A 15714-nucleotide genomic window follows, 5' to 3' on the forward strand; every position below is an offset into this window, starting at 1 on the left:
AGATTTGATTTACAATGGCTTACATTCTTACGATGGACTGGAAACAATCAAGGATAAAGAAGTTGAGATCAGAAGCTGGCTGGGTTGTAGGAAGCAGCAGGTACAAGTTATGGCAAGTGATTCTGGCAGGCAGGCAGGAGGAGAGGAGACACTACAAGATAGATGGATTGTGTGGACGACTTCTGTTTCTAATCTAAGTCAGTGACTTGGGGCTTAACTTTTAGCCTCAATCGGGGCCACGATCAGAGGGAGACCGGAACCTAAAATACCGCTGCAAGTAAGCTTCCATATGAACGTACATGTTAGGAGCAGACAAAAAATATTGGGTCCCCCAAGCCCACTCCACCATATGATGAGATGATAGCTGATCTGATCTACTGTACGTGTGTGTGTTTGTGTGCGTGTACTTCTGTGCCTATTCAGGTCTGTGTGTGCGTACGTGCACATGTGTCTGTTTGTATGTGTGCACGTGCCTGTGCATACGAGTGTGTGTGCGCACGTGTGTTTGCATGCACCTATGCATGTGCCTGTGCGTGCCCGTGGGTCTGTGTATGCCTGGCAGCCCTGCCTATCTAGGTGTAACAGTAGCTGTAGAAATAGTTAAGCTTGCTTCCTTCACCACTGCCAGCAATCATTGCCTAGCTGTAAAGGTCATTGGTAACATTAAACAAAGTTGGAGAAGCTGCCTCCATTTTGAAACACACTCTCCCTCGTTGACCCCGCTTTCAAGTTGGAAAGCCTTCGATCGAATTGCAAAAGCTCCTGACCCTATTGAGGCTGATGGAGGGACGGGGGAGAACTCAGAAACCCTGAATACATTTGTTCGATTAATAGATAACTGTAATCCCGATCTGAAGAAGAATTGAAAAAGGAGAACGCAGTTGTGTTTGATGAGACATCCAAGGATCCACAAGAGGAACTGGATGAAAACTAAAATAATAGAAGATAAAATTTGAGAAAGCGAACACAAGGAATGATGCACAGAGAGCGCACAGACTCTTGTGAATGGCATTAATCTAGCTGGAGTGAAGATGAAACAGATTTAAGGGAAAACTAAGGGTCAGTATTTAACATTTCCAAGCCATTTTTGAGCAACAAGTCATAAAGGAAATTGAGTCGTCTCCCTTAAATCAGCAGAGCATGAACTGGACAAGTTATCACTGAGCTGTAATGTGCTCTGCTCGTGGTTAATGACTACATCCAGATTTTACTCCTGAAACACAACCAAATCACTCAAACCCTGAGGGCAACACAGGGCAGAGCCAAACACCTCATCTCCAGTGAAAGAGAATTGAGTTATGAGCAAAGATGGCAAAACTTTGAAGAGGGGGCATTATAAAAAAAGTACAATAAAGGATCTGGAAAAAGTAAACACCCAGTCCTGAGGGATAGTAAGAACTGCCGATGCTAGAGTCAGAGATAACACAGTGTGGAGCTGGAGGAACACAGCAGGCCAGGCAGCAGAGGAACAGGAAAGCTTACATTTTGGGTCAGGATCCTTCTTCAGAAATGGGGAGCGGGAAGGGAGCTCAGAAATGAACACAGAAAGGAGGGGTGGGTCTGGGGAAGGTAGGTGGGATAGTGATAGGTGAATGCAAGTAGGGAGTGGTGGGGATTGGTCAGTGAGGTGGGTGGAGCGGATAGGTGGGAGAGAACATGGACAGGTTGTGTCAGGTCAAGGATGCGGGGATGAGAGGGAGGTTTGGACATGGTATGAGGTCGGGGGTGGGGAGATTTTGAAACTGGTAAAATCCACATTTGGGCCATCGGGCTGTAGGCTCCCAAGGCGGAATATGAGGTGCTGCTCCTCCAGTTTCCAGGTGGCGTTATTGTGACACTGGAGGAGGCCCAGGATGGACATGTCATCCAGGGAGTGGGAGAGGGAGTTGACATGGTTTGTGACTGGAAGGTGTTGTCCTTTGTCACAAACAGAGCACAGGTGCTCTACAAAGCAGTCTCCGAGCCTCCACTTAGTCTCACCAATGTAAAGGAGACCACATCGGGAGCAGCGGATGCAATAGACAACATTAGCGGATGTGCAGGTGAACCTCTGACTGATGTGAAAGGTGTTTTTGGTTCCTTGGATAGAGGTGAGCGGGGAGGTGTAGCACTTCCTGTGGTCTTAGGGAAAGGTGCCAGGGGTGGTGGGCTAGTGTGGAGTGTGGAGTGGACAAGGGAGTTGTGGGGAGAGCGGTCCCTACGGAAGGCAGATAAGGGTGGGGAGGAAATATATCCTTGGTTGTGGGGTCAGATTGCCGGTGGCGGAAGTGGCGGAGCATGATGCGTTGAATCCAGAGGTTGATGGGGTGATACGTGAGGACAAGAGGAATTCTGTCTTTGTTTTCATTGCAGGAAAGGGATGTGAGGGCAAAGGTGCGGGAAATGCAAGAGATGCGTTTGAGAGCATTTTCGACCAGCGAAGGAGGGAAGTTGCAGTCCTTGAAATAGGAGGACATCTGGGATGTTCAGGAGTGGAACGCCCCATCTTGGGAGCAAATGCGGTGGAGGCAGAGGAATTGGGTATAGGGGATGGCATTCTTGCAGGAAGGTGGGTGAGAGGAGGTGTAGTCTAGGTAGCTGTGGGAGTCGGTGGGCTTGAAATAGATATTGGTTTCGAGGTGGTCACCAGAGATGGTGAGCACTTCATATTCCGCCTTGGGAGCCTGCAACCCAAAAGGTCTCAATGTGGACTTTACCAGTTTCAAAATCTCCCCATCCCCAGCCTCATCCCATTCCAACCCTCCCTCTCATCCCCGCCTCCTTGACCTGACACAACCTGTTCATCTTCTCTCTCACCTATCCGCCCCTCCCACCATACTGACCAATCCCCACCACTCACTACCTGCACTCACCTATCACCATCCCACCTACCTTCCCCAGCCCCAGCCCTCCTCTCTCTATTTATTTCGGAGCTCCCTTCCCCCTCCCCCATTTCTGAAGAACGGTCCCGACCCAGAACGTCAGCTTTCGTGTTCCCGTGATGCTGCCTGGCCCACTGTGCAAACACTCAGTCCTGACTTCAGGGATAACATTAACTCAGGGCAACAAGACAGAAGGTCAAACTGGAGAACTCAGGATTGATGTCAAGAGATTCGTAATCACCCAGAGTGATTAAACACTTAACACGACCTTTCAGGTGCAAAAGGACCTCTAAGTCACAATAAATTACTGGACCGCGTCTCAGTTTTTCTTGATGGATGAGGTGTGGTAGCCCATTATTTATCATGTGTAACCTGAAAGCAATATTGAACGGTGACAGACCAGCTGGAACCAGCAATAGAGTATAACTAACAGCAGGCTACAAGCATTATGCCTTTGGGCGGGGGGGGGGGAATAAATATCAGGTTTTCAGTCGTGCATTTTGATGCTCTGGAGATAAGTTCAGCAGAACATGCAGGGATTCTCGGGTAATACCAGGATACTGCCAGCATTCCTCATGAGGTAAGGAAGGCAAATACTTATTGTCCTCTCAAAGAGGAAAAAACTAAAATTGTAGCAAATTTGGCATAATAGGTTAGAAAGGAACAACATTTTCCATGCAAGTAACAGTGTATCAGGTGAACTTCCCAAAGCTTCTGGATTGAGAACATTCTTATGGTAGACTGGTGTTTCGAACTTGGGTGAACATTGCAAGTTACTGGCTGCCCCAAATAGACAACTGTAACAAGAATCATGAAGAACTGAAAGAGGGTGTAGATGAGTTATCAAGGCAATTAGGTGTGATCAACACATGTTGAGCCTTGAAAGCGTATCTCACATTTGAATACAGTCAAAAAGAAATGGCAGGCGCTGCCAGGAACTATAGAAAATGTAGAGCCTTGTGATGGCCAGACTGTCGATATTCCAGTGTAGATTGGAGGTGCAAACAGGGACCTTGCAGAATTCTCATTGTAGCAGACTCAAGAGGAATTTCCCAGGAAATTCAATTTCCACCAGGCACTTCCCCTACACTTGGAACCCTCCAAAAGTTTCCATTTAGACTGGAGACTTCAGAGGGTTCCAATGGAATTAAGCAAAATATTTATTGAGGAAAAGTTAAATTATTAAATATATCATCTAACTCCTGTGTAACTATACAACTAAACCCGTATTTACCCCATATCCCCCACCAACTACGTCTCCCCTAGACCCATTACACACCACACACCCTCCCTGCACCAATGTTTGTGGTTAACTTATGCCTGTTGTCTTGTGTTAATTTATATACTGCGATGTCTAAGAAAGTAATGTTTCCTTCCTGTGTTGTAGCTTTAAGTTTCATGGCCGGCTGATCGTTATTGAGGGTGTGGATGAATTCTTCTAATTCTGCTTCTTTGTGAGTGCAAAAACCCTGTATGTCAACACAGAAATGAAAAGCAATGTGACTGCATCCCCTAACAAATCAGAATAAATAATGAGAATGACAGAGGAGACTCTGAGATTCAAAAAGCGGACCCTATCCAAAATAAAAGATTGTTCCGAATGATTATATTCAAAATGTACCTGAAACAAAGCACTTTGGGACTTGCCACGTTCTCGAAAGGCACTGCATAAATTCAAACATTTTTTCTCAGCAAGTCTAAAATTTTAAAATATTGATTCACAAACTAGGATTTGTTGATGGTAAGCCTAATGGCATAGGAGTAGGTTATTCAACCATCAATTCTGCCCCACTGTTCGATGGGATCATGGCTGATCTGATAATCCTCAACTCCACTTTCCTACCATTTCCCCACAACCACTGATTCCTTTACTGATTAAAAATCTGTCTATTGCAGGCTTGAATATATTGAATGACTTACTCTCATCAGAACTCTGTGGTAAAGAATCCCAAAGACTTACAACCATCTGAGAGAGGGAATTCCCCCTCATCTGTTTCATATGGGAGACCCCGTTATGCTGGGATTGTCCCCTCTCGTCCTAGATAACATTCCCTTTGATTTCCTTACTGGCTAAGTGTGTTTCTGAGGCCCGTGTGCAGCTGCAACTTTTGGAATTGAAAGTCAAAGCCACAATTGGGGTGCTGATACTGACAACTGTGCTGCGTGTATCAGCAATTTAGACAGACTGTCCCACAAGTGGAAATAACTTCTCCATATCGACACTGTCAAGCCCTCTGAGAATCTTATTTATTTCAATAGGGTCTCCTCCAATGAGTAGTTGGGCAGCACGGTGGCTCAGCGGTTAGCACTGCTGCCTCACAGCGCCAGGGACCCGGATTCGATTCCACCCTCAGGCGACTGTCTGTGTGGAGTTTGCACATTCTCCCCGCGTCTGCGTGGGTTTCCTCCAGGTGCTACGGTTTCCTCCCACAATCCAAAGATGTGCAGGTTAGGTGGACTGGCCCTGCTAAATTGCCCGTAGTGTCCAGGGATATGTAGGCCAGGTGGATTAGTCATGGGAAATGCTGGGTTGTGAATTTATGGGAATAGATGGGCATACTCTTCGGAGGGTCGGTGCAGACTCGACGGACTGAACGGCCTCTATCTGCACTGTAGGAATTCTATGAATACAGAGAGAGAATACAGAATACAGAGCACAGGCACAACCTACTCAATCTCTCCACCTAAAAAATCTTCCTCACCCGAGACAGTCCCCAATGAAGGGACCAGAACTGGTTGCAGTACTCCAGGGGCAGCATTAGGACTTCTATGTAAATGGAAAACCAAATGAAAAAATAAATTGTCTCTCAGAGAATTTGAGGCTCGCACGTCAGGGCGGAGGGAGTAACTGATGTCAGAGGAGTGAAATACAATTCCTCCCACCCCAACCCAACACCCTCCCCACGCTGCCCTGCTGAAGGGTGAGTCACACAATCGGATCTCACAGGATTAAACAAACTTGCAAGAAAAAAAAGTCACAGACAGCTTTTACCTTGTTAATGAGTGTCATAGTGAAGACAAGCAGCTCAGAATCAGCCCCATTCTTCTCCTCCAGAATTTCAACTAAATTCGTCCATGTCTTTGTGCCTGCAGAAAGGAAGGATTTTAACATCGACACACGTCAGATGAAAAATTTATAGCAAAATATTGGAGACAATTTGATTATATCCAGCATCAGGATAAATTCTAACCGCACAGTTAAGAGACACAGCTACATTACTCCTATACAAACCGTCAATACATAAAATTTCAAGTGACACATTAATACATTCAATCGTACAAAGTAGATGGTGACCATTCAGGTTTGATGAAAGAACTATCCAATCCATCCCTCTCCCTTGCCATTTCCCCCCAGCCCTATGAATGTTTCTGCTTCAGTTATTTATCCATTTCCCATTTCAAATTCTGAATTTCTGGCACCATCCTTTCAGGTATTCCATTCCAGAGTATTACTCCTCACCGATTTAAAAAAAAAACTAAATTCCTCATCGCTCCCTGATTCTTCTGGTGTGAACACAGAAACACATGAATATGAGCCATTGGATTACACACACAGCGGTGAGCCAAGTGCGGTATTTACGTGAAAATCAGGCAGTCATTCTCAGGATCAGATAGCAGACAACATTTGACTTCTCATATTTTAGTGACATTTGGCATACACATGATGTGCAGCAAAAGTCCATCAGAAACAGGCAATTGTGACAGTCAAGGAGATGGTGAGGAGATGGTTCCCTTGGCTGGTCAGGCTCTAGGACCCAAGGGGGCACAGTCTGAGAGTAAGGGTCAGGCCGATTAGGACTGAGCTGAGGAGGAATCTCTTCACTCAGAGAAAGTGAAAACACAAAACATCACCTCTTCTCACAGTTCGCTGCTGCTGTGTTCTGACATTTTAAAGTCCAGAGTTCCAGAGACCATACTGTCAATCAATAAGTACAGAAGGGAGGTTTGAAGTGAGGGTGCTGGGAGGGTAGTTGTAGGGCGCCAATCATGAAAGCTGCCTGGGTGTAGTGAGCTAGCTGGTTCAGAGATAGAGGGCTGGAGTAGGAATGCCAAATGGATAGGGATCAGTGTGCCTGGTGGCAAGGTGCCAGGTGGCAAAGGTACGACATCCAATGGGTAAGGTGGCAGGAGGGACTAGGTAAATATGCAGTGTTTATTGTAAGCTAGTGTAGAAATCAGATCCAGCATGAAGGTCAATGTTAGCTCCTGTGTGTGTGTGTGGATTGTGGTGTGTGAGAGAGTGTGTGTGTGTCTCTGTCTGTGTCTGCGCATGTGTACACACTGACAGACAGGGAAGTTGGGTCCAGTGCGATAGGGGCATGGGAATGTTGGATGTGGAGTGAGGAAGGGGTATTGGATGTGGAGCAGGGAAAGTAGGGCTGGTTGTAGAATGGGACAAATGGGGAGTTGGGTTAGAGTCTGGGAGTGTATGGGGTCTGGGGAAGCTGTAGTCAGGGCTGTCTGAGCTACGTATGAGGTCATTTGAATAGTTACTCAGGAGTTAGACTACGTATTAGACTCATTATTAAATTGTCTATTAGACTACGTTAGACTCATAGTCTAACTATGTATATAGTCTACCTTCTCATTTATTTCATCGGATTGCTCTGAACTCTCCGATTTAGATGGAGATTTTCTGAAGGTTCCAGGTGCAGAGGAATTGCCCAGTGGCAGGAATTTCACTGGTGATTCCTTCAGAATATGCAACAGTGACGTTTCTGCAAGGTCCCCATGTACACCTCCTGTCTATGCTGGACATAACAACCGTCTGACCATTGGAAAATTCAGGCCATCAAGTACAAAACACATTACAAAGAATTAGCTGGTGCAGTTCTCTGGTATGTACCTGCTGTCTGCGTGACAGAATAGTCAGGCACAGCTATGTTCTAATGATTCCCGGCACAACAGTATCAGGTCTATGCCATCGAGCTAATAAGGAACGAAACTTCTGCCCTGGGCGAAGGGAAATACTCAGCAGGGAAACCATTGCCAAGTTCTTCTGCATGTCTCTCACTGCTGGAGGGTGGCATGTGCTGCAGAACATCAAAACACATAGTGGGGCAGAGTTCTGAACAGGCAGCATGGAAATGCAATGCGTGTTTGTGACAGTGCCAAGTTCCATCATCAGAACTTTCAAATAAGTACCAGGATGTAGCTTAGCTGATGGTCAGAAGACGGCACTCCCTGTCAGATTGTTCCTGGAGTTTCTCCACAATGCACTGGAGACAGCTTTGATGGGGGACGTAGTGGGCCTGTCAAGGAAGCTCGATAATGCAGGACTCACTGTTTGCCAGGCTATTCCCTGTGACACTCTGAGACAAACATCAGCAAGTGCTGGAGAGCTGTCAACTCTGTTTGATGCAAGAGGCTGTTGATGACAGAGTGGTATAGATTGGCACTTTCCAAAGTCCAGGGTAAGGTGCTGAAGGGCATGGTAAAACCCCCCCAAGGTTTAATGGGGAAGCTCATTCCCTAAGGTCCTCCAGTCAATAGGAGGCTGGAAACAATGTAAACCCCTTTAAACTGTATGAGTGACATGCCTGAATATTCTAAATAAAACCCTTTAGTGGGTTCTTTTTAATTCACTCATGGGACATGAGTGTCACTGGCTGGTCATCATTTACTTCCTATCCATAGTTGCCCTTGAGAAAGTGGTTGCGAGCTGCCTTCTGGAACCACTGCACGTCACGTGCTGTATGTTGATCAACAATGTCCTTAGGGTGGGAATTCCAAAGGTTTTGCCCAGTGACAGTAAAGGAATGGCAATATATTTCCAAGTCAGGATGGTATTTGGCTTGGAGAGGAGATGAAAGGCGGTGGTGTTCCCATGTATCTGCTGCCCTTGTCCTTCTAGATGGAAGTGGTCATGGGTTTGGAAGGTACTGCCTGAGGATCTTTAGTGAATTTCTGCAGTGCATTTGTAGTTGGTGATGCTACCGAGTGTCAGTGGTGGAGGGAATGGATATTTGTAGATGTGGTGCCGATCAAGTGGTCTGCTTTGTCTTGGATGGTGTCAAGCTTCTTGAGTGTTGGTATCATGGCACCAATCCAGATAAATAGAGAGTATTCCATCATCCTCCTGAGTTGTGCCTTGTAGACAGTGGATAGGCTTTGGGGAGTCAGGAGGAGAGTTACTCACCACAGAATTTCTAGCCTCTGACCTGCTCTTGTAGCCACTGTGTTTATGTGGTGAGTCCAGTTGGGTTTTTGGCCAATGGTAACCCCCAGGATGTTGATAGTGGGGGATTCAGTGATGGGAATACCATTGAATGTCAAGGAGTAGAGCTTAGATTGTCCCTTATTGGAGATAGTCATTGCCTGGTAATTGTATGGTGTGAATGTTACTTGCCATTTGTCAGCCCAAGTCTGGATTTTGTCCAGATCTTGTTGCATTTAGACATGGACTGCTTCAGTATCTGAGGTGCTGCAAATGCTACCGAACATTGTGCAATCATCGGCGAACATCCCCATTTCTGACGTTATGTTGGAGGGAAGGTCATTGATGAAGCAGCTGAAGATGGTTGGGCCTAGGACACTACCCTGAGGAACTCCTGCAGAGATGTCCTGGAGCTGAGATGACTGACAGCCAACAACCACAACCATCTTCCTATGTCTCGGGTATGACTCCAACTGGCAGGGAGTTTGTCCCCGATACCCATTGATTCCAGTTTTGCCAGGGCCCCTTGATGGCACACAATGTTGAGTTCAGCCTTGATGCCAAGGACTGTCACTCTCACCTCACCTCATGTAGCACAATGGTAGCGTTCTCGCCTCTGAGCAATAAGGTCTGGGTTCAAGTCCCACCTGTGCTGGTGATGTGTCAAAGGCATGTCTGAACAGGATGTCAGGAAAAACAATGAGTGAGGCACTTTAGAATGTCACATACTATGTTAAAATAAACCGATTGGATTTGCACTTTACATAATGAGAACCTGAAACTGTAATGTAATGTTTGAATAAAATACACTGTGGAGGGAAAAAGTGCCAGGATAAGGGTCTGAACCCAATATCACAGCTCACCACAATAACCTTGGCCACATCACCACACATTGAACATATCAAAAGGGCCCTGCAATAATTTCTTTAATAATAGCAAACAAACATTTTCCCTGGGAGAGAAGTTTGCCTATAGTTCCCAGCTTTCTGACTCCCTTTTTTTTAAAATCATCCAATCTAATGGGCCTACTCGTGAATGAAGGAAGTTTTGGAAAATTAAGACCAATGGATTATCTATCTCACTTGTTCCATCTTTTAAGTCCCTAGATAATGAGGCACAACCAAAATGATATGATTACAGAAACCCAGTAAGATCACCCGGAGAGATTGGGAGTGACTGTAGCCAATTACCAAACACATTTATTACCTTTTATAACTGAGGTTCAGCACATTTGTTGGCAATCAGCTATTGTTAGTAGTGGCAAAAACCAGCTTGTGAGCTAAACGTAAGAATGGGAGTAAGTCAATCAGCCAAGGATTCACATTCTAGTGTTCACAATTAGCTTGTGACTGATCTGCATCTTCACTCCATTATTCAGCAGCTCGGGCACGTATGCTTTGCCCTTGCCTGACAGAAATCTATCAGCATGTTTTCTCGTTGCATTTACATACCAGACCCAAATGCTCTGGCCATCTGCTAAAAATTAACCCACACAACATTCAGTTTCTCACCAAAGTTCTCCCGTCCACCCCCGCAATCCTGATGTCGGCTCATTTAAGTCAGGGCTGCTGGCCTGTGGCCTGCATTAAAAATTGGTCAAGTACAGAATTCCTGCAGCCGGCCTGCCAGATTATATCAGGCTGCAGAACCTTTTAAACAGTTGCAATGATAAACAAATGGTCTATTCGATGTTGAGTACAGTGCCTCAGATACAGAGAGATGGAGAAAGCGGAACTGAAGACATGTAGAATTAGCATCTGGCCTAGTAGCACATTCTTACAACTCATTAACTTTCATTCAGTCGGGCTACATAAGCTCAATATGAATGTGGGGTCACAGACTTTTTTAGGCCTATCCAGCTAAATTAACTACGAGTATTTTTTTTTCTTAATTGTCAACATATTTATAAACTTCAGCAATTGAAGTAAGATTAGCAGTTCAACTCTCGCATTTAGATTAGGTTCAAAAGTTTTGGTTTGATGGGCATGAACTGTGCTTTCAGATCTGCACAGGAAGTGCAGTTATAATTTACAATTAATTGTGGGAATGCTGTACGTAAAACAGCAGTATATTGAGTTCAAGAGGGAGTTGGTTAAATTACCAATGAGGAGTTCATTATTGTTGGGAGACATCGGCCCTTATTCCTGCTACACAAGGTTCAAAGTGATTTGAAAAGTGGGTTTTATTTTTAAAAGTCTTGCACCCCACACAAAGGCCAGAGTAATTGGACTTCCTGCCACACATTGTCGTTCAGATTCTTGTAACAGCTTTAAGAAACCTCAACCACCTCCGAGTGTCATTTTCCTCACTGTTTCTTTCTCCTCGGACTCCCTCAATAGTCAGCCTTCCAGTCTAACTAGTGGTCAGCAGAAATCTGCATTCCCAGAGTCCAGGCACATGGCATCTACTGGTTCGTGCAGCATTAAAACCCAGTTGTCACACACACCTACAATTGTGGTGACCATGGAGACAACTCAGCAATCTGATTCTTGCTGTCAATACCATATTGCAGTTGCAAAGGCAGTAATTCATGTTGGTGAGCATCAGTATAGGTGTCATAAGGACCCTTCATTTCCAGAAGGCATAGTTACAGCAACAATTTATTTTGCTTTCAGACTCATGGCCTCTTAGTGCCTACTGCTTGTGCCTCTTCACCTGTACTGATCACAGCCCCAAATCCAGGCTCAGACTGAATAAATTCCACACTCCACGTGCAGTAAATCAATGGTCCAGTTTGTTCTGACCTTTTGCACTTCTTGTGTCGACTTACAAACTTTGATGCAAAGTTAATAAATCTGACTCTTTTTTTGCTCCCAGTGGGGTCTCAGTACAAGGGAAATGTATCTTGTCAGTCACAAAACCTCAGGGGGAATACTGGAAGACCAGAGATTAGCATCACAAGCGTGCCACACATTTCAACATGTTAATTCCAATTAAAAGTACATTAAATTCTCTTAAAGCATTCAGTCTGAAACTTTGTTTGAAAAAAATTACGTAGTCAATGGCAAAAAAAGCCACAGTCATTCGAATTTTAAAGTATATTTGCATCTCTGACCATGTATTTATGTACAAGCTACTATTAGTTTTGTCTATTGTATAAACCATGAATCTTGTGCTTTAAATACTTACACTATATGCTTCTGACTCTCCCTGATCTCTCTATGATAGCTTACCTCTTTTATCGTCCACGGTGTTGACAGCCTGGATGAGAAGAGCTGCGTTGTTCTCTGTGTATTCCACAAACACCAACAGGAGTTTCAGAGCAGTCTTCACCACCAAACGGTACTGGGATTGAGCAACAGAAGAGCAGGCTGTGAGCTAAGTGTCAGATTTACCAGCGAACAAGAGCAGCAGAGAGGGAGGGAAGTATTTCAGGCTAAATTCCCTGACCTTACCAGAAGATGCCGCTGTAGAGCTGTAAGAGTTCAAGTTCGAATGAAGTCATGCTCACTGGCCTTCAATTACCATGTCCATACTTTTTTTCCTCTTATTTTAAAATACAGATCCATTCTACCAAGTGTTGCAAATCATCAGCTCCGTAATGGGTTGTTGTTTGAGTGGTAATGGAATATATTTTACTATTTTTTTCCAGAAAAAGCCTTCTGCTATTAACTTGCGACGTTGCACAAACAGGCACTTGTGTGCTTTAGCAACTGAGAAAAGCGATCATCTAATTTCAAAAGTTAGTGACAAAACAATTTCCACGTAAAGATGTGCTATCAGGTTAAATGTACCAAACAATCAGCACAGGTGATGTTTGATCTCCTACAGAGCGGGTCTGGCATCAGCTAATTTAAGGTCCTTTCCTTGAGGATTTGCAGTTTGCAATCCTGGCCCTCCTTCTCACCTCCCAGCATCAGAAGGAACAAGTAAGTCAGTCACATCTGACCACCTGGGATCCAGAAGGCAGGAACCATAAACCCAAAAGGCAAGATTACAGCAAGTAGGCCCCTTCATCTCTCCTGCCTCTGACTGCCCCCCATGAGCCTTGAGAGAAGCCTCTCACTGTCCCAATCCTCCAAACATGAAGTTCTGCTTTACCAATCCAAGTACCATCCCATGGCTTTGCCATTACATTACAGTGTAGATAGGGGTTTGGTTAGCTAAATCTGCAGAAAGCCCTCTTAAACTGATGAAACAAATCTGTACATTTAAATAGAATTTAAACACAGGAATGCTGCGTGCAATTTTAACAAAATAACCAGATTACTTTTAATTTACTGGCACATTCGTTGCTTTTCAAAAAAAAAAAAATCGAACTCTCTTTAAAGCAAATCCAGTTTAAAAAATGAATCAAATAAGAAACTTGAGTTACCCCATCAAAACTATTGAGATTTCTGATAGTGCAAACCACAAATTGTTGCTGCTTTCTGGCTGACTCTATCGACCCCTGCCGGCAGGCTCAATGTCCAACAGTTTTCTAACATGGCAAATTTGTTGATCTAACAGTAAACACCAGTGTTGACATATCACTGAAAACAACATTCTTTGTTGTTGGCTGCTGGGCACAACTATAATCAGTTATCTGATGAAATCTGCTTTGTAAGTGGAAATGGCTAATCTGAAGAATTAATTGCCAAATTTAATTTCTGTGGCAAAACAAATATCTCAGTCTGTTTATCTATCTGTTAGCATTTATTGAAGTTCATTAAATTTACATTTTCCATCTCATTGACTGATCACTTTCCATTCATGTCAAATATATAAAAAAAAGAAATGCACATTAATTATTTATGGCTCCTTTGCCACATCTTTTATTAAGACCACAGCAGGTGCTTAAAAGTTAGCACCTTGTAAACACCTCTATAAAAAGACACACACGTGCATGTTAAAATGAAACTGCTGCTTCCTGTTCAGTTACAGAACATGACAAAAAATCTACTGGTTCCACGTTGCAGCGTGAGTCAATGGATTCCCGGGCTCTGTTAAAGTGAAGTGAGCCAGCTTTTGATTCACTTCACTTGTGGTTTAACCAATGCAACGTGTTGGATATCGCCAGGGGAAATGGAGGTTACAATGAGCTCTGGTTTCCTCTCACATTGTTTTTATTACTTACATCTTCCTGTGACAACACTGGGAGAAAGGTACATCACTTGTATGCCATTCTCCATTTTATTTCATAAAATTGAAGCTAATCAGGTTACAAGTTATCACAAATATAACCGAGTTCATCATTTCAATAATTAACTGGCTGCTGGTGAAGGAATATGGTAAGTCGGAGAATACACTTTTTTATAATAAGAGGACTATTTACCTTGTAGAACTCCTTCTAGTAATTTTACAGCCCTATTGAACACTAAAACTAGACTCAGAGTGGTCTCACCAAAGCCAGGTACAACTTCAAAATCACTTCCTTTTGACTTACATTCACACTTTTAATATGTGTCCTAAATTTTGTTCATTGTCAAACAGTTTTGAAAAACTTCCCACCAAAACTCCCAGGCAGCTTTCCTGCTCAGGTCCTTCAAATATGTGATCATCTAATAGCAATATTTATTTCTTTGGCACAATTAGATGATCTCACATATATCTATGATGAATTTTCTCTGCCTTGCAATAAAGTTCATGAATGACTTACAACAAAAACTGCTTGATGTGCACTCTTTCCTAAATACTTGTATACTGCAGTCCTTTCCTGGTCTAGCCTTACATGTGACTCCAGATCCACAGCAATGTGACTGACTCTTAACTGTCCTCTGGACAATTAGGGAGGGAGAATAAATAGCCAACGATGCCCTTATCCCACAAATGAATAAAAGAAAAGCACACAATCCCTTTGCTGTGTCCCTGGACATTTTTATATGACTCTGGTAGGAAGAATGTGTTGGAAATCAAGCTCCACCAGACCACAACCCATACCAAAAGTGTCCATGGAAAAGCTCAGCAGGTCTGGCAGCATCTGTAAAGAAAAAAATCAGAGTTAACATTTCGGGTCCAGTGACCCTTCCTCAGAATGGATGGTAGCTAGAAAACCATCCGTTTATATGCAGAAGATAGAGACGAGGAGGGGATAGGGAGTAAACGATAGGTAGGGATAGAACCCAAAGAGAGGGAAGAGCAGTATACCAAGTAGTATATTGCTTATCAACTAAGGTAATGGATTTAAACTATGTCACCCTGAACCCTAACCAACACACATTAATACACAGACAACACAAGGATACTCATGACTCTATAGAGCGATTATGATTGGAGCAAAAATCATTAGGGTAAAGGGAAATAAAAAACAAAACCCCTTTAGGACAAGAAGCAAATTCCGATGACAAGAAATGAGTTGACTTCTCACATTCGCTTTGAATTGCAGTCCATGAAACCAGATTGCTGACTGTTCCAGTCTAATGGAAAATCTTCAGACTAGGTGTCAGCTTCTGCTGGGAAATGACGCTTGAAACCTTATCAGGTTTTCTTTTCAGACTGCTTCAAAGAGGGTTACAGAGAGAACAAGGTGCAGGGCTGGATGAACACAGCAGGCCAAGCAGCATCATAGGAGCAGAGAGGCTGACGTTTCGGGCCTAGACCCTTCATCAGAAAAGGGGGAGGGGAAGGGGGTTTTGAAATAAATAGGGAGAGAGTGGGAGGCGGATAGAAGAGGGATAGAGGAGAGGTGGAGAGGAAACAAACAGGTCGAAGAGGCGGGGATGGAGCCAGTAAAGGTGAGTGTAGGTAGGGAGTTAGGAAGGGGATAGGTCAGTCCAG

The 15714-nt window shown here is 44.0% G+C and overlaps 1 protein-coding gene across 2 annotated transcripts in view; it reads right to left on the reverse strand.

The window, feature by feature from the left end:
* fhod1 (formin homology 2 domain containing 1) overlaps positions 1–15714 on the reverse strand; it is a 298364-nt gene that overhangs the window by 128287 nt on the left and 154363 nt on the right. For both annotated transcript variants that reach the window (XM_048605595.1, XM_048605594.1), the window contains exons 7-8: positions 12192–12303; positions 5854–5948 (exon numbers count right to left, since the gene is read on the reverse strand). In XM_048605595.1, the coding sequence (XP_048461552.1) occupies positions 5854–5948; positions 12192–12303 (207 nt within the window). The remainder of the gene's footprint in view (positions 1–5853; positions 5949–12191; positions 12304–15714) is intronic.

Source organism: Rhincodon typus, chromosome 15, assembly GCF_021869965.1.
Source record: "Rhincodon typus isolate 14 chromosome 15, sRhiTyp1.1, whole genome shotgun sequence".
Taxonomy (NCBI): Eukaryota; Metazoa; Chordata; class Chondrichthyes; order Orectolobiformes; family Rhincodontidae; genus Rhincodon; species Rhincodon typus.